Source organism: Nicotiana sylvestris, chromosome 1 (assembly GCF_000393655.2).
Source record: "Nicotiana sylvestris chromosome 1, ASM39365v2, whole genome shotgun sequence".
In the NCBI taxonomy this organism is placed as follows: Eukaryota; Viridiplantae; Streptophyta; class Magnoliopsida; order Solanales; family Solanaceae; genus Nicotiana; species Nicotiana sylvestris.
Genome location: NC_091057.1, coordinates 60,932,691 through 60,952,791, shown reverse-complemented (window position 1 = coordinate 60,952,791; position 20,101 = coordinate 60,932,691). Strand labels below are relative to the sequence as shown.

Below are 20,101 nucleotides of genomic sequence, written 5' to 3'. Positions count from 1 at the left end.
AAACTAAATACATTTTTCAAACCCCGGAATCTCATGATCACAAGCCTTTGAATGTCTACAAGTATCTAACTCCAGAATGTCTAACAAAGAAACGAAAGTACATAAGGGCTAATACAAAAGGGAGAGTAGAAAGGGACTCTTCGGTCTGTGGACGCAGCAGATATACCTCGGAGTCTCTACGAACGCCTCATCTCAAGCGTGATAAGTCTGAGTGGAGGTACCTGGATCTGCACATGAAAAACATGCACAGAAAGGGCATGAGTACACCACAGCGGTACTCAGTAAGTGTCAAGCTTAACCTCGGTCGGGTAGTGACGAGGAAGCCTAACCTCGGTTGGGTAGTGACGTGAAAGGTCAGGGCCCTACTGAGATTAAATGAAATATAAGGTGCGACAGTATAAGATAAAGCAGTACAGTTGAAAGATAACAATAAGAATTAATACATGATAATAAGGAAAACTACAACTGAAACAAAGGCAAAAACAATTACCAGGAATACCACTCTTCACAAAGATAATAACCGGGGATCTCTCAGTATCCCGAGGATCTCTTAGTACCCTCAATATATGCCAGGGATCTCTTGGTATCCCGAGGATCTCTTGGTATCCTCAATATAGGCTAGGGATCTCTTGGTATCCTCAATATATTGTAGGGATCTCTTGGTATCCTCACTATATGTGCTGGAGATCTCTCGGTATCCCGCACCTCAGCTCAAATCATAAAATACGTATAGGGGATCTCCCGGGATGCCGTCTCGTAGCCCCAAAGTAAAACACAACAATAACACAAAGAATACTCAATTAAATTCAATTTCGTACCAAAGTAAAACATGTAATTCAAACCTAACATGCTTCACATAATACAAATAAGGCAGTTCAAGCAATAAGGCAATTAAGTCACTTAAACATGCTTCTCTAAGCTAACAGCAAGCTAAAATTTCAAGTAGAATAAGCAGGAAAGGAAAACACAATTAAAGCTACTTTAGTGAAAATAGGATTTTTAACAATTAGCACAAGTACGCACTCGTCACCTCACGTACAAGGCATTTCAATTACCACAAATACCAAATTCTAAGGGGAATATCTCCCACACAAGTTTAGGTAAGCCATTTACCTCGAATCAGCTCAAAATCAACCTGAAACCACGCTTTTGCCACGAGTACTCGACTCCAAATGGCCCAAATCTATTCAATTCAATTGCATAATGTAAATAACACTCCAAGTAACTGATTCTACAAATAAATTCTAAGCTAATACACGAAATTAGGTAAAATGACCAAAATGACCCTCGAGCCCACATCTCGGAATCTGGTAAAATTTATATTTTCAGAATCCTCATACTCTCACGAGTTTATGCATACCAAAATTATCCAAATCCTAGGTCAAATTCTCAATCAAAATTTGAATTCTAGGTCTAAGAACTTTCTTCCAACTTTTCCCTAATTTTCATCTCCAATCCAAAATTAAATGATAAAACTAACAATAGATTAGTGGAATACAACTAGAAAGGAATAAGGAATTGTTACCCAATGATTTCCTCTTCAAATTCCTCCCAAAATCGCCCTCCCGGGCTCCAATTCATTTTTCCAAGTTTTGAACTAAACCCTCGAAATTTTATATTTCTGCCCAGCGATTACCGCATATGCGGTCAAGGGAGAGCACCTGCGGAAGAAGGCATCGCAGGTGCGAAAATCACTTAACGGGCTGGGTCCGCTTCTGCGATCGCTTGGCCGCATATGCGCACCGCATTTGCGAAAACCCAGCCGCACCTGCGGTCCTGGAGCTTTGGCCCAAACTCGCTTCTGCGGCCACCTAGCCGCTTCTACGGCGCCGCACCTGCGGTCCCACACACGCAGGTGCGGTTATGACACGTTCAGCAATTCAAATTCTTCCTAAGTCCAATTTAATTTCCGTTGAGCACCCGAAACTCATCCGAGGCCCCCGGGACCTCAACCAAATATGCCAACCAATCTTAAAACATCATTCAAACTTGTTCCAACCTTCGGAACGCTCAAAACAATATCAAAGCACCAATTTAGCATCAGATTCAAGCCTAAGAACTTCAAAAACTCTCAAAATACGCTTTCGATCAAAAAGTCTATCAACCCTCGTCCGAATGACCTGAAATTGTGTACACACGTCACATTCAATCCTACGGAGCTACTCCAACTTCCGGAATTCCATTCCGACCCTCGGATCAAAATCTCACTATCGAACCAGAAACTTCAAAAATTCGACTTTTGGCATTTCAAGCCTAAATTAGCTACGGACCTCCAATGCACAATCCAAACATGCTCCTAAACCCGAAATCACCCAATGGAGCTAACGGAACCATCGAAATTCCATTCTGAGGCCGTCTTCACACTATTCCGACTATGGTCAAATTTCCAAAACTTAAGCTCTCATTTAGGGACTAAGTGTTCCAAAACTCTCCGAAACTCCAAATAATTTCTCCCGGCAACTCACAACAGCAGAAATAAATACGGGGAATTCAGTTAATAGGGGATCGGGACATTAATTCTTAAGACGACCGGCCGGGTCGTCACAGTTTTATCCTTTTCCTCTTCAATCTATATAAAGAAAAGCAACTAAAATTCACATTGAAGAACCAACATTAGCGTTGTTACTCTTGAAAGCGAGAACAAACAACAACTTCATTCACGTCTTATAAAATTACAAAACTAGTTTTGCAAAAACAGTAGGTTAACAACTCAACACACCCACATACGTAATCGCACATATGTGTATATCATCTGTGTTATCTATTTAGATGCAAGAAGGCTCTGATACCAATTGATGGAAAACAGGTATGAATAGCGGAAGCAAATAGCCAAAATCACTTGCATGTAATATAAACAACACATAATCACAAATTTTAATCAAACATAAAATCGATACTTATCTCTTGAAGCGTGACCACGATCGCGAGAAGCCTTCAAGCAAGAACGAAACCGTCCACGAGATCATCCTCCAGTTCCACAGTCTTCTGTTGTGTGACCCGAATAATGCCTGGAATTAGTGAAATTCGTGTGGGCGAATTTCTCCTAGGAAAAGCATGTAGTAAAAACCTTGCCTCCTTATGGAATAAGACCTCTTTATATAGCCACAAGTTTTAGGATTTAAAACCCTTTTCCTAAACCTGTTGGGTCTTCCTTTTCCACCAAGAAATAGAATTCTATTTAATTCCTAATTATTCGGGCACAACAGGGACCATAGTATTTAATTAAGGAGGCTTCATATTATGGACTTAATTCAAAATATCCGAATTAATACTACCATAATAAGTTACGAATTATTCCACTAAAAATTCGTAACTGCATTCCTCAGTTCAATTTCGAAATTCTTACATTAAATCTTATTTAACTCCCCATGATAAGATTCAGATACTAATCAAATAAATTAAATTACTGACAATTTAATTCATTGATTATTTCCTTTAGACTTTCGCTTAACTTATTTCATGTGACGGATACAAAATCCACCTGCAGGGTTTACACATGAAAACTTATAAGCTTTCATAAAGGTGTATCATCAATCTCTAGACCGAGACATGGATTCCATCAACTAACTACTACTTTGCCAATGTATATTATTATTGTCCAATTTAGCAGGCTTATTGACCCACGAAAGAATCTCGCCTTTTAATAAATCAAAACAATAATAATATACACAACTAATAACAATTATATCAAGATTAAGAGTATAAGTACATTTAATGGCTAGAGAGTTTATTTTATTGAGTCAGTATAAAATACTTATCTCTACTTGGTCCCTTCAATACATACAAAATGTACTAGCACAAGAAGTTGGAATTAAACCATTCCCATAATCAAGATAAATTATCTTTAATCTTGTGCTACAATCATTCCTAATGGTTTGTCCAATTCCAACATTAGATTGTGAACATGATCTTTATACTTATATGAAACGATGATTTAATCTTCCGTGTATAAACTAAACTCTATACACTAAATCATCTACTATATAAGTAAAGGACACAAACGAATATATGATCTATTTAAACGTTATTAAAATTGAATAAGTAACTGTTCCATAATAAATACTATATCCAAACCAAAATTCATGGTTAATAGTATATATCCCAACAATCTCCCACTTAAACTTTTAATCATGATAATTATTAGAATATATTATGTCTAAATGCATGGTTAATAGTATATACCTTAACCTGTCCCATATAAAGTTGTTTGCAAAATCATTTAATAGTAATACATATTCAAAAATTAAAGGTGAATCTAGCCCTAGCTCGATAACTGTTTTGAATGAATAAAAGATCATGACTATTGAAGTAAAATGGTGGACAACCATTTGATTGAGATAAGTACCAAATACTTCAGATTGTCTCATGGTTTCCCAAAATTGTATTTAATTACTACATAAATACTCAGTTATGCTCTGGATATCATATAAGGAGTATCAAAAATTATATTAATATTATTCTCGTATTTTTTTACTCTCATATTTCTGATAGTACCTATTATTTGTTTGTTTCTTATCTTATTATCTTATCGTTAATTAGTATATATTATTTCACTTGCTTGTATTTTATTATCTTGTTGTTATTATTTTCTCTTTTTTATGGCTTTTTAAATATTGTATTCCTTTTATTAACTCTGTTGTGACTATGTTGTTTTTGAGCTGAGGGTCTATCAGGAACAGTTTCTCTGCCTTCATAAGGTAGAAGTAAGGTTTGCATATACACCCTCTCCAACCCAATTGCTGGATTATATTGAATTTTATGTTGTTATTTTTGTGTAAATATTGCTAGAAAAGAAGCAATGTCTTTATAGAGTCTAATTCATCTTAGTTAATCATAATAGTCGTCACTTTTTATTTAGCAATTGAACTTTGAATCTCTTAGGGGTATTTGAGATTGTCCTTTTTAATCGTACTCAAAAATGCTTTCCTGTGTCCCTTATTTATGTCGTTTTTTATGCAATTCTACTTGAGGCTGTATTGTGGTCCGGGCCCAGCCCGGAATCTGCCCGGGATCGTGAGCCCACATGGGCTTTGGGCTAAACGGGTTGGCCCGTATGGTTCGGTCCCAAGCGGTCCTAGGAGCCCACTATGGGCCGATCCAGCATGGAGAGACCGCGAGCCCGGGACCGTTTAGCCCGTGACCGGTTGGCGGGCCTGGGCCGGTTCAACCGGCCTAAAGGGCCTAACGACTATTTTTCAATTTTTTTAAAAAAAAATTGGCCAACGGTTGGAAGTTTAAAAACTAGTCGTTGGCCTGCCAATTTAGCCGTTTGGCTTTTTAAAATATAGCCATTTGCCCCCCAAACTTTTTATAACTATATTTTTTCCCTATTTTCAACTATAAATACCCCCTCATTCTTTCATTGTTACTCATAAAATCATCAATCTCTCTCATTTCTCAAACTCAAATTGAAGTATTCAAGTCTTCATTCATCCCTCATTTCTCAAACTCAAATTCTTAATTCAAGTTAAATCATGCCGGGTGATTCTAGATTGCACCCATTTATTTTGGAACACTTTAATGTGGTAGAAGAAAATGAAGAAGTTTACATAATAAAGTGCAAGAACTGTGGTCGAATCTACACTTATCGTCCAAAGTTGGAGGGCACAGGCTGTTTAAGGAGGCATATAAAGAGTTGTCTTGCGCGTTCTCCAGACATTCGTATTTAAGATTTTAAGTTGATGTGAGACAATTTGTATTATTTTAAAATTATTAGACGTATTATGCTTAATGTTTTAGTTTTGTTAGATTAATTTGAAGTATTATGTTGAAGGCATTGAACTTTAATTTGAAGTATTAAATGTAAATTTTAATTTGCAGCTTTGATACCGAGTTCATCTTATAATATATATATATATATATATATATATATATATATATATATATATATATATATATATATATATATATATATATATGAGAGAGAGAGAGAGAGAGCGAGTTCATCTTAATATAGCTAATGTTATATCGAAATTCGAATATAGCTTATATACTATACACTTAGTATATCTATAATACTATACTATATATACAATCTTATATAAGGCAATATACTATATACGACAATTTCTTGTAAATTATATAGCTTATATATATATATATAAGCTATATAATTTACAAGAAATTATCGTAGATAAAAAAAAATTAAAAAAATAGGCCAGGCCCTCTTAGCCCCCCCCCCATTTACAAGAAATTGTCTTAGATAAAAAAAATTCAAAAAAAAAATAGCCCGGAACACTTAGGCCCGTGGTCCCGACCCACTTAGCCCGGGACCATGTGGGCTTAGGCCCACAGTGGGTCAGTTCCACCCTCCAGGACCGTTTAGCCCGAGCACTTGGGTTCGGCCCGCCAAAGCCCGGCCCGTTTAACCCATTTAGGTCCGGGACCGGACCACAATACAGCCTTAATTCTACTCAATACTCGAAATTCACACAAAAATTAAATGTTTTTAACACTGATTACTTTACAAATTCATCATAGCTTTTTGGAAAGAATACTGCTATATTTAATTGTGAAGCAGTGAAAGAAGAGAGCTGGTTGGAAGTAGACGTTAAAGGCACTGACAAGAGATAAGTCGATAAGATGACACCAAAAGATAAATCAATAGAGTAGCGAGTGGTTTGTGAATTTTTGGGGATGCAAATGATATAAATTCTTGATTTGTTAACAGCTGCAACTATTTTTGACATTTGCATTTAGTGCTAACACCAAACGAAGTAGGTGAGATATCACTTCCATTCACTTTAGTAGTTGGGAGTGGCAGATCTATGCGGTAAAATAAGAATTCACGTGAACTCGGTAACTTCTATTTATATTTTTAAAAGATTTTTTTTAAATAATTATAAATATTTAACTATAATTATTACAGTTATTTTAACTTAATATTGATGTAAAAACTCATAAACTTTAATTTTTTATCCGTCTTTGTGTGAAAGGACACATAATTTCATGTTTGACCTTTGTTCTAAGAGTGAAGACGCACAAACTCTTAAAATAGGGCACCAGCACTTACAGGGTATATTTAATTTGTTGTTTGTTACTCAAGTAATAAATAATGTAATAAATGTTGTGATAGAATGATAAATACTCATTCATTATAAGATAGAAGTTTTAGATTCAAACTCTTGGTGGAGTCATCTTTGTTAAATAATGTTTTACCCTAACGTAAGAATTTTCAGTGCGAATTCGAATTTAATTCGATCTCAATGCGCTCAAACACTAGGTGAAGAACCAAAAATAAAAAAATTAAACTCAGTACTAATATTTTGTTATTAATGGAGCAGCAGTTTATATTTTCTATTATTCAATATCAAAGAAAGACCAGTAATAATAATACGAAGTTTATCTCCCCTAAAATGTCCTCGAATGATCAAAATGCCTTTATATTGCGAATAATTAAAATGCAAGGTTAAAGTTGGAACATATAAAATAACCTTGTTGCGAACCAAACATGTAAATGTTAATAATTTTTAATCAATTTCAAGTCAATATTCTCAGTGTTACTACTTAGTTTAATCATTACATTACAATAGTGTAGAAATAGTTAGAAAAGATAGAATCGAAAACTTAGAAGATAAATTGAGTAAGAGAAGATAAAGAAAACCAGTCCAAAACCGAAGCTTCTCATTGCAAGTTGGATAGCATTAGCTCCAAATAACATAAGGAGGAAACTAATACTTCGCTCTCATTCACTTTATGTGTTATATTTTTTAAGTTTATCTTAAATGAAATATTATATTTTTAATTAAAAATAAAATAATTTTAAATTTTTTATTTGACAATTAATGAGATAATTTATTGCCATATAATTTGTTTTATATCACAATTAACAAAAAAAAATCTTTCTGTCCTGAACTTCGTACTTAATTAAACGCTATTACAGAAATTAAGACGGAGGAAGTAACTAAATTTATTAAAGCAATCAAAATACTCAATTTGCAAGTTTGTTTATATTCCGGGGAAAAAAGGGACGCGGCAAAATTGACAAATAAAGCAAACTTAACCAATTTATAACGAACTGTTAATATAGAGTCTAATAATAGTGACTCATATAATATAATTAACTCAACTAAATTTAGTAAATGCTATTAATTCCAGACTCGAACGGACGAAGACTGATTAGGGTAACCATTATACAAGCCTCCAACAGAATAAATAAATGCGACTAAGACATAGTTACTGTGGTATTTAACATTAAAAAAATACATCAAAGTAGAATAGTGCACCACGTGGCAGCTTATCGTGGAACCACCGGCGTTAATAATTTCAAGAAGACAAAAATGCCCCGGTAAGGGCGCTGGTACAAAGTCCCATGGTCCTAGCACAATATTCCATTCCCGTGTCTGTCGGTGATTACGCATTATATTGTAATTTCATACAACTTCAAGGGCATTATAGACAATTGGAAATATCAAATGTATTATTACAAGGCATTAATAGCTCTTCTATTATATTTTCACTAAAGCAAACTTTTGTTACATAGTTGGACTCTTCTTCCTGCTCAATTCTTCATTGTCCATATCTTATCACTAAGCAAATTTTTGTTCCATTGTAAATCTAAGCTGCTTTTTCCAAGCTTATATGCTTTCTTCTGCACTATTCTTGAAGCTTTACTGTAAGTTTTACTAAAATTCTTTAGCTTTTTCACTACATTTTTATTGAAAATAGTCCCTCGTCCTACTTCTTTTCTTGTTTAAAGAATTGGGTATTTCTGGATTTCTGTTATTTTTTCATAGACTTAATGTGAAAAAAATCATCTTGTTTAGCTAATAAGTAAGGCTTTTCAAGATTCTTGTTGGGTTTGTACAGTTCTATTGTTGGGGTTCTGCTCTTTTTCAGAGATTTGTGGAAAAACATCATCCTTTTTTAGCTAATAAGGTGAAAGTTTTCAAGATTCTTGGTGGGGTTGTATTGCTCTGCTGTTGGCTTTAGGTGGGTTGGTGTCAGTATTGGCAATATGTTTACTTCTCAGATGCCAGAGAAAGGTGCAAATATTGGGTGGGTTATGAGGTCAAATAACCCCAAGGTTCAATGGTGGTTTAAGCTATTAACAATGGGTGTTTTTCTTGGAATCTTGATTGTATGGGGGATTGATGGTTTGAATGTGGGTAGTTTTCAGAGAGATTTTGTTCTGTTGAAGGTGAATACCTTTAAAGATTTCAGCTTTACCAATATTTCTCTTAGACCCCATTCTGTAAATACTCACCAGAATCTGAACCAAGATTTTTCCAGAAAGAATCTGGCTCCTAAAGTTGAACCACAACAGATTAATTTGACTGAGAATCAAGGTAATGCCCCTGATTTCAGTCTTGAAATAGTGAAAAATGTGTCACATAAGGAACCAGAATTGGTAGAGGTTTCAAGGCCGAGAGTTCATAGGTGGATTTCAGCTGAATTAGAGGCAAACTATTCATCAAATCTTCTTACTAATTGGTTGGCTCCTGGAGGTGAGCCATGTAGGGAATCAAGAACCGTGGATGTAAAGATTCCAGCTTTGGATGGTCGCAAAAACGTTGAATTGTCAACTGGGGATATTCATGAGTTTGTTTTCCATGCATTGGATGATTCCGGTAAACCTCATTGTTTGGGTGGTGATTATTTTGAGACTGATCTTGCTGGTGAAACATGGAAGTCTAGGCCTACCCTTAAAGATTTAGGCAATGGTACTTACCAGTTTTCCCTGCAAGTCCATCCTGATTTTGCTGGGGATTACAATCTTACGGTTATTCTACTATTTCGACATTACGAAGGCTTGAAGTTTTCGCCTGAAAGATTTGCATTTGACAAGGTGCTCCGCGTGATCCCAGTCAAATTCTCCAAATCCTCTGTCGAATTACCTGAAATATCTCAATGCAAGAAGTCAGATCTTGTTAGAGATGTGTGGTCTGGTCGATGGACTCGTCATGCTAAGAATAATAGCTGCCCAATTAGCAATGACGGGCGATATAGATGTCAAGAACCAAATTTCCCATGCCAAAGACCATGGTGTGATGGACCATTGGGGTTGTTGGAGAGCAATGGTTGGGTATATTCAACACATTGTTCATTCAAGATGTTCTCAAGTGAAGAAGCCTGGAATTGTTTGAATGATCGCTGGATTTTCTGGTGGGGTGATTCAAATCACTGTGACACAGTGAGAAACATCCTTAATTTCATTTTAGGTGTTGATATGAAGGCTGTCCCAAGAAGAGTTGATATGAACATCAGCAACCCGAGGAATCCATCACAAACAGTTCGATTTACCAACATTTTCAATGGACATCCTAACGAGACAGGCAATTATCAAGGCTTGAATTCGTTGGTGGATGCTGACTATAGAGAACTTTTGAAAGGGTACTTTTCTGGAAATATTGTTCCAGACACTATAATCATGAATTCAGGCTTACACGATGGAGTTTTTTGGTCTAGCCTTAGGCATTTCATTAAAGGCGCCGACTATGCTGCATCATTCTGGGCTGAGGTATTTGATGGGGTGAGGCAGAGAGGGTTGACACCACCAGAAGTAATATATAGGACCACAGTCACCACAGGCGGATACGCTAGAAGATTGGCATTCAATCCAAATAAAATGGAGGCCTTCAATGGGGTAGTCTTGGATAAGTTGAGGGCATATGGTTTAGTTGATCGCGTCATTGATGATTTCGACATGACTTATCCTTGGCACTATGATAACCGATGCAATGACGGGGTGCATTATGGCCGTGCTCCTGCCAAGCTGAAATGGAGGGATGGCCAGATTGGACACCAGTACTTTGTGGATCTTATGCTTGGTCATGTACTGCTCAATGCATTATGTACAAGATAAAAGTTAGGCAGATTGTGATGTCAAGGATTGCATTGGCTATGAGTTTGGATGGCAATTACCAATCTGAAAATGCAAGCCATTTCAAGCTTTTGGATGGTGATATTCTTGATCTGTCTGTATTTTACTGTTATTATTATGTTTTCTGAAGCTTCTTCCACGTTGTAGGTCATATACAAGGTGTAGTGCGAATACTAAAGGTTGTATAGGAGAATATCTGAAGAATAGTGTCTGTGTATTATTCATTTTTGAGCTTCTTGTAGTCCCATTTGCTTGGACTACTGTAGATTGAAATAATTACTAGTATTACAATTTACCTCATTTATTACATTTACTCATTCATTATGCATTTTTGGACAAATAAATTTACATTGTGGGATAAGTGAATTCGGTTTGGTGGTGGTTTTTGGTTCTATGAAATTACAAATTAAATCAAAACCAAATAAGTGGGGTTCTTCCTCTTAAAAAATGAACATCCAAATAATTTTACTTAAATGGTTTCAAATGAATAACTTAGTACAACAATGTATTATAACATCACATCGTGTCCATGTTTTTTTTTTCTTTTTTTTTTTTCTGTAAGGGGATGAAATTGCAATTTCTATGTAATGCAAATTGAAATGTCTCGATTGTACCGGAATGTTGAATTATGATCTAACTTTTGAGACAAAAGTCGTCATTCTACAGAAAGATTAGCAAAGATACTTGTAAAAGATCGTAGAAATGGCGTGGGTAGCCACTATTTAAGGTGGTATTTATTTTTTATCCAGCAATTCTAATGTTGAGCAAAATAACCATTACACTATTAAAATTAATTTGAAAAGATATTTTTACCCTTTCTTCCATTATTTTTCTTCCCAAACCCTCGCTTCTCTCTCTCTCAAGTTCGATACCCATTAATGATCTCTCAAATTGTGATATCTCATCATAGAGCGATTTCAACTAATTCTTCCTCTTTAAATTTTGCCAAGTGATATAAATAACTACTAGTGTCGCTAAAACTATTGGTAGTTGGGATTTCCTTCACAAAATGCTTGTGGATGAAAATGAACAGAATGAGTGGCTTTCAGGATTACAAGCACCGATGATTTTTGAGTGATGAAATTTGATATACAGTATACATGAGTCCCAAGGGGAAACTGCAGATAGATGAGTCTCTTTTTACACGAGACTTAGACTAACAAGCTCAAAAGAGTCAGGTTCGAGTTTCAAGTTCAAAAGTTAAGGACGTTTGGTCCTGAACTTAGAATTACAGGTTCAAAAGTTAAGGACACTTGGTCCTAAACTTAGATTAACAAGTTCAAAAGTTAAGGACAATAGGTGCTGAAGTCCTGAACTTATACTAACAAGCTCAAAAGTTAAGGACAATAAGTCCTGAACTTAGGCTAAGAAGCCAATAAGTTCAGGATCTATGCTCAAAAGTTAAGGACAATAGGTCCTGAACTTAGGCTAAGAAGCCCATAAGTTCAGGACCTATTGTCAAAAATTAAGGACAATAGGTTCTGAAGTCCTGAACTTATACTAACAAACCCAAAAGTTAAGGACAATAGGTCCTAAACTTAGACTAACAAGCTAAAAAGTTAAGGACACTTGGTCCTGAATTTACAGTTACAAGTTCAAAAGTTAAGGACACTTGGTCCTGAACTTAAACTAACAAGCTCAAAAGTTAAGGACAATAGGTCCTAAACTTAGACTTACGAGTTCAAAAGTTAAGGACAAGTAGTCCTTAACTTAGAGTTACAAGCACGAAAATTAAGGACAAGTGGTCCTGAACTTCGAGTTCCAGATTCAAAAGTTAAGGACATGTAGTCCTGAAGTCCTGAACTTAGAGTTGCAAGTTCAAAAGTTAAGGACACTTGGTCCTGAACTTTATGAGCAGAAGGGTGTTTTCCTCCAGGCAGGTAAAGTTTATTAAAGCAGTGGCTAAAGACTAAAGACATTTTAAACAGTGGCTTAAAAGTAAATACATGTGTTATTAGTGGCTAACCGTGCACTTCCCCCTAAAAGATCAGCATACGGAATAATGAGGGGAAAGTGCACGGTTAGCCACTAATAACACATGTATTTACTTTTAAGCCACTGTTTAAAATATCTTTAGTCTTTAGCCACTGCTTTAATAAACTTTACCTGCTGGACGAAAACACCCTTCTGCTCATAAAATTTAGGACCAAGTGTCCTTAACTTTTGAACTTGCAACTCTAAGTTCAGGACTTCAGGACTACATGTCCTTAACTTTTGAACTTGCAACTCTAAGTTTAGGACTTCAGGACTACATGTCCTTAACTTTTGAACTTGGAACTCGAAGTTCAGGACCACCTGTCCTTAATTTCTGTGCTTGTAACTCTAAGTTAAGGACAAGTTGTCCTTAACTTTTGAACTTGTAAGTCTAAGTTCAGGACCTATTGTCCTTAACTTTTGAGCTTGTTAGTCCAAGTTCAGGACCAAGTGTCCTTAACTTTTGAACTTGTAACTGTAAGTTCAGAACCAAGTGTCCTTAACTTTTTAGCTTGTTAGTCTAAGTTTAGGACTTATTGTCCTTAGCTTTTGGGCTTGTTAGTATAAGTTTAGGACTTCAGGACCTATTGCCCTTAACTTTTGACAATAGGTCCTGAACTTATGGGCTTCTTAGCCTAAATTCAGGACATATTGTCCTTAACTTTTGAGCACAAGTCCTGAACTTATGGGCTTCTTAGCCCAATTTCAGGACCTATTGTCCTTAACTTTTGAGCTTGTTAGTATAAGTCAGGACTTCAGGACCGATTGTCCTTAACTTTTGAACTTGTAACTGTAAGTTCAGGACCTATTGTCCTTAACTTTTTAGCTTGTTAGTCTAAGTTTAGGACCAAGTGTCCTTAACTTTTGAACTTGTAATTCTAAGTTCAAGACCAAGTGTCCTTAACTTTTGAACTTGGAACTCGAACCTGACTTTTTGAGCTTGTTAGTCTAAGTTTCGTGTAAAAAGAGACTCATCTATCTGCAGTTTCCCCTTGGGACTCATGTATACTGTATATCAAATTTCATCACTCAAAAATCATCGGTGCTTGTAATCCTGAAAGCCACCCATTCTGTTCATTTTCATCCACAACTACCAACAATTTTAGCGACACTAGTAGTTATTTATATCACTTGGCAAAATTTAAAGAGGAAGAATTAGTTGAAATCACTATATGATAAGAGATCACAATTTGAGAGATCAATAATGGGTATCGAACTTGAGAGAGAGAAGCGAGGATTTGGGAAGAAAAACAATGGAAGAAAGGGTAAAAATATCTTTTCAAATTAATTTTAATAGAGTAGTGGTTATTTTTGCTCAACATTAGAATTGCTGGATAAAAATTAAATACCACCTTAAATAGTGGCTACCCCACGCCATTTCTACGAATAATGAAGGCAAGTGGGCTCTTAAGCATTAACTGTTTCTGGAATGGTTATATTTGCTCCTTTACTTTGGAAAATAATTTAAATATACTGTTTCTTTGGGTTTTAGATTATGACTAATCATGTCTTGACCAATAGCCTGTTTGGCCAAGCCACAAAAATTAACTTATTTTGAAAAGTGCTTTTTATAAAAGTACTTTTGGTGAAAAACAGTTTGTGTTTGACTAATCTATTTGAATAGCACTTCTCAGCAGCTATTAGTGTTTGGCCAAACTAGGGGTGGGCATCGGTTCGATTCGGTTGTGAATATTATCAGTTTTTCATATCGGTTATCGATTTATAAATATACTATACCGATAACCGAACCGATAAGATATCGTTTATTGGGTATCGGTTAGTCGGTTATCAATACTTATCGGTTTACCCGATAAGAATAAAAACTATCCAAAAATTATTATAGAAATCGTGACCATACTATTAAGAGAAAGGAATTGAATTTTTGCTCTTAAGAGAAGAGGGATTAAATTTCAACTTAGAAAATAAAATTTTCTTTGCATTTGAAAGTCCCAATGAATGATCTCAATTTTCAAAATTATAAGCTAATAGGAGTAAGGGATAAGACATTCAACAATCTAATCTTACTAACTATCTCACTGCGGGCGGGCATAATTCATAGAAAAATAATAAAATCCTAATCTTGTAAATACTAAAGAGTCAGTGCAACAAAAGAAACAAATAGAAAAAACTAAAAATCTGAACAATTAATTCTCTAAAGTTTAAAACTAAAAAACTTAATTGAAAATTAAAATGAGAAATTCAGAAGTTTAAAACTTACTCTAAGGATTAAGGTCAGAAGATAAAGAGTAACTACCGAGAGAATTAAGAGAATGAAGCCATAAGATGGTTTTATATACTTAGCGGGTAAAATTATAATTTTGATAAAGCTTATTGGGCTATCGATTAAACCGTTAATAAAATTGGGCAAACCGAGACCGAACCGATAACCCATTAGTCAAATAATATTAAACCGTTATCGAACTATTTACCCAATAACCCAATACTGATAACCCAATAGCATTTTATCGGTTCGGTTTATCGGTTATACCCGATATATGCCCAACCCTAGGCCAAACTTTTAAAAAATTGCTTCTAAGTGTACTTTTCTCATAAGTATTTAAAAAAAGTATTTTCGGAGAGAAGCTACTTTTTTCTGTTTCTTCAAAACTGTTTTTGTTTCTACTCAAAAACACTTTTCCCCCTCTAAAAGCTTGGCCAAACACTTCAACTTTAAAATAAAAAAAAGCGAGCTTGGAGAAGCTTGGCCAAACAGGCTACAAATATGCCCCTAAGCCTAACAGAAGGAATACACGGAGGGCCAAAATTCACATATACCTGCTTTTGAGGCCATTATTGCACAAGAAATTGTAAAGTATACCCGATCGGATCTGAAGTAGTTCAATTCCTTCAATGCAACGTTAGAAATCAAATCTTAAAGTCTTCTATCTTTCAGATGTAACTTTAAATATTCGAATATTAAGTAGTTTAATCTTGTCAATGCAACTTCAGATTTTAAATATAAAGTTCTTTTATCTTTTAAATGTAACTTCAGAAATTCGAATCTTATGTAGTTCAATCTGTTCAATGCAATTTTAGATTTCGAATCTAACATATGTAGACATGTGATTTTTGACCCTCCCCAAGATTTTATATATTTTAGCGTGTAAATATTTAGTTTAGGCCAAATATAGTTATTTCAATTAATTTTGACTCTACTTGCTTTATTTTATCACAAAAAAAAAATTACAAAAAATATTTTCTCTTATTTAGCTAGTTAATATTTTTATCTAGTTACTTTTAATTTGTCTTCTAATAGGGCTGCTTATCGGGCGGATTAAGCGGTTATTTACTCTTAACGGTTTGGCTTATCGGTTATTGGCTTTTAAATGTATTAATGCGCTAGCCACCCGATAAGATATCGGGCGGATTGATATCGGTTTAGCTCTTATCGGGCGGTTATCGAGTGGTTTATCGGCCTAATTCAATCTATATTACGTGCATTAATTGTTTGTTGACAAGGATTTAAGGCTTAGGCAACGAAGTAGAGATCGATAAATACTACTGTCTTGAGGCAATAAGAAGAGTTGAAGACCAATTTATCCCCATCAACAGAAAGCATTGTTACTGAAAGATGAAGCAGAACAGTCAAGATGATAGAGCAGTCTCTATAGTTGACATTATGCTTCTATCACGAAAGTGGAACTACACATACAAAGGTGAAAATGCCATAAGCTCCCTAGTGAGCGCCACCTTCTGCATTTCTTCTTTGATGAAAACTGAAAAGCCATAATCAAAAAAAGGAAACAGTTAACACTCAAGAGCGGACAACAGTAACATTTTACAACTTCCCAGTATCCAATCACGTTAACAAGATTTGTGTTAAAAATCAAATAAAGTGATAGAGTACCGGAAATGGAAGAAAGATTTTTGATTATTTAATATATATGGATAAATATATATATATATTTATATATTCTTAATGGGTTAACGGATTATCCGTTAAGAAAATTGAATAATCCGCTCCCAAACCGATAAGCCGTTAATAAAAAAAAAATCAATCCGTTCCCCGTCTGTTAAACCGTTAACCCGATACCAATAAGCCATTAAGTTTCGGTTTCAGTTCGGTTTTCGGTTTCGATTCGATTTTAAACACCCCTATCTTCTAAATTCAAAAGTACAAAAATAATTCTAGGAATGTTATCTTAATTTTATAATGATTTTTCTATTTTTTTTTAATCTTTTAGTACGATATTTTGAAAATACAAAAAAATAGCTTTATTTTAATGGTCAATCTTATTTTAGTAGTTATTTTATTTAAGTAAAATTAATTAATAAATAAGGTAATATTTTAGTCTCGTTCGCGGAGAAAGAATAAAACTTGGACTCGAGCAATCCATATTTAGGCATAATTTTTGGACCTAGCCAATAATTCTCAAGCCTATAATTACTAGGACCATACCCCTAACCTAATCCCTACCCCTATACAATAGTACCTAATGCCTAAATAGTGACCTACACCTAAAAACCTATAAAAAAAAAACGTTGAGATCCACCGCTTCTCTGAAAAAGTTAGAAGAAAAGAACACAAAATTTAGAAACCCACCCCTGACCTGGTCTTCTTCACAGAACCCACCACAAACGACCCCCCATTCTTCTTCTTCAATGAAGAGCTAACCTAGAGATCTCTAAGGCTAAGAGATGAGGCGGCGCCGATAATAATACAGAGGAGCTACTCGATCTCCTTCTCCACACGCATCTCCCTGTTCTTCTTCCCAACCAGCAACGGCTCAGTCCAAACTTGCCAGAAGAAGCAGCCATAGCAGAGAACAAAAGACCACCCTTCTAGCGCTAACTCCTTCTTCATCTAACAACTGAAATCAGCGACCATTTCCACCACAGCTAGAGCTTATTACACGAGAGATCTGGCGAGTTTCGAGGTCTGGTCGTAATTCCGTTGAGGTTTCCGGCGAAGCTCTGGTCCTGCAGTTCGAGGATGTCATCTGGTCAGCGTTTTCAGTAATTGTTGCGACTGTAAAAGATCGATCTTCTTTCAGATTATATGTAAGTTCTTGAATTTGTAATCCGTTCGTTTTGGTTGGAATTATTTTACATGTTCTGATTAGTTATTTCATTACTGCTTCTTCTTCGGTTTTGTTTTGCTCTACTATTTTGTTTGAATACTTGGTTTGGTATTATTTCACTTGAGGTTGTGCTTAATTCTCCCACGAAGGTGTGATTTTAAAAGTGGTATATGCTTCAGTAGATGAAATTTGAGATATTGAGTAAAGATAAAATTTGAATGTTTCTGTTGGCTTATTCGTGCCTGTGATGAGCAGCAACACTGGAAGGAACTCATATATTGGTATATCCAACATGATGAATTTGATAACGCTCCACTACTGTCATGAATCATTCTCCAGATGCTTGGGATCATATGCAATTCAAAGATATTGTTGTGAAAGCTGCTAATGTGGTCTTTGTGAATATATATCGAGTGTTTGAGTTTTTTTTTGTTCTATTTATTTATCATTTTTCGTTCTTTCCTTCTTTTTCTGTTCGGAATTTGCGCAAATTGATTTATGTCATTTTCTGTTTGTCAGTAGTTTAGGAAGAACTTGGTATTTGGTTGAGGCACTGATAGTAGTAATAGTTTTGTTTTGGATACGTTTAATGTGTTGAAGTTATGATCTCTGTTTGTAATTGTTTAGCGGTTGAATCTATTTAATCTGTGGAAGATTTGATCTTTTTGTGATTGTTTGGCGTAAGACAATAGCATAGATGAATTCTTTTCTCTTGAGCTTTAGGCATGTTGAATCTATCACGGTGATTTTGTACACGTTCGCGTGACATAATTACGATTCTAAAAACTAACTCGGAGTATGCGTCTGCGCAACTTCGATCAAACCTTCTTAATGATAAAACTGTTATTAATAGACCTCTAATTTAATTTAGTTCATATAGCTCGAGGTGTGCCATTACTAAATTTTTCATGACCCTCGCAAAGTTAAAAATGCGTAGTTGCTTTAGGCGCATCATTTTAATAACTAATTTCCTTAAATTCGGGTGTGCATTTCATGTGACCCAAATCCAAATCCTAACAACGTTAAATAAAATATGTCGCGGATCGCGGGTGCATTTCATGTGGCGTGATCCAAATGCGTGTTTTAAATAACGTTGAATCTTCCTAAAAATAATTAAAAGCGGTTTAATAAGTTAAAATATACTATAGGTTAAAACATGTATTAAAATCAGATAATAAGCCAATTGTAATAGTTTAAGCCACCATGCTAGAACCACGGAACTCGAGAATGCCTAACACCTTCTCCCGGGTTAACAAAATTTCTTTACTTAGAATTTCTGGTTCGCAGACTTCAAAAGAAAAGTCAAATTTTCCTCGATTTGGGATTTAAAATAAACCAGTAATTTGGGACACCAATAAATATTCCAAGTGGCGACTCTGAGAAATAAAATAAAATAATTTTATTTTGAATAATGTCACTTAAAGTGGAAAAACTCCTTTATATACCTCTCGGGGGTGTAAAAAGGAGGTGTGACAATATAAACTTGTTCTTCAAATTTCAACAATCCAACACACGATTCAACGGTCAAATCTGAGCTCAAATTTGAAACATAGCTTTCAAATATCATAAAGAACAAATTTCAATCATCAAATTATCAAAACAACAACAAATTTAACAAACTCATTTTGCAACTAAAAAAAAGAAACCCTAAGTATAAAGAAGAAAAAAGTAGCAACGAAGAGGAAGAGAAAAATGTACGTCTCTAAAGTTACCAAATTGGGTATCAGTTAAACTTTTATTTAAAAGTGAAAACACATTCAATAGGTGGTGCAAAACTGGACGTCACCTGAAAATTTTACAATAAAAATACACAATTCATTTGACAAACCCAATCCTTAAACAATAACCCATTATCCGATTGAAAAATCCTCTTTTCAATTATCTCCTTCGTGGCAAAGTTTGGTTACCAATACCTAATCAGATACACAAAAACTAAATTAGAATCTATATATCTATAAAAAAGGGATGGAAGAGATGACGTGACGCCAAGAATCATATTTATTTATTTTCTCTTGGGCTTTTTCATACTTTCTCGATTTTTACTTTATTTATTTAGCTTTAAAAAGCCCAAAAGTCGTGTCTCTTCATGTCAATTAATAAATAAAACAAACTGTCTAATGAATGGATGTTACCGTTTCAACCATCCATATTCCTCATTAATGGAGTCTCGCAATCACTGCAGTTATAAATAACAAATATAGTTGTGCAACAATTCAAAATGTGTAAAAAGAAATTGTCTTTTACTAAAGGTTGCACATCACGTCAGTTCGATATACACATGCTT

General features: G+C 35.0%; 1 protein-coding gene and 1 long non-coding RNA gene across 2 annotated transcripts; both read left to right on the top strand.

The window, feature by feature from the left end:
* The first annotated feature begins 8,469 nt into the window (after positions 1-8,469).
* LOC104228073 (uncharacterized) lies at positions 8,470-11,129 on the top strand. Its single transcript, XM_009780474.2, has one exon. It carries the CDS (start codon positions 8,957-8,959, stop codon positions 10,802-10,804), a length of 1,848 nt encoding a protein of 615 aa, XP_009778776.1. The 5' UTR covers positions 8,470-8,956; the 3' UTR covers positions 10,805-11,129.
* Positions 11,130-17,298: 6,169 nt separating this feature from the next.
* LOC138879704 (uncharacterized) lies at positions 17,299-18,488 on the top strand. Its single transcript, XR_011402712.1, has 2 exons — positions 17,299-17,797; positions 18,073-18,488. It is a non-coding gene; the product is annotated as an uncharacterized lncRNA (long non-coding RNA).
* Positions 18,489-20,101: the final 1,613 nt, after the last annotated feature.

Excerpts from the sequence above, each read along its gene's own strand:
- LOC104228073 (XM_009780474.2), top strand. The coding sequence starts at position 8,957 with ATGTTTACTTCTCAGATGCCAGAGAAAGGTGCAAATATTGGGTGGGTT.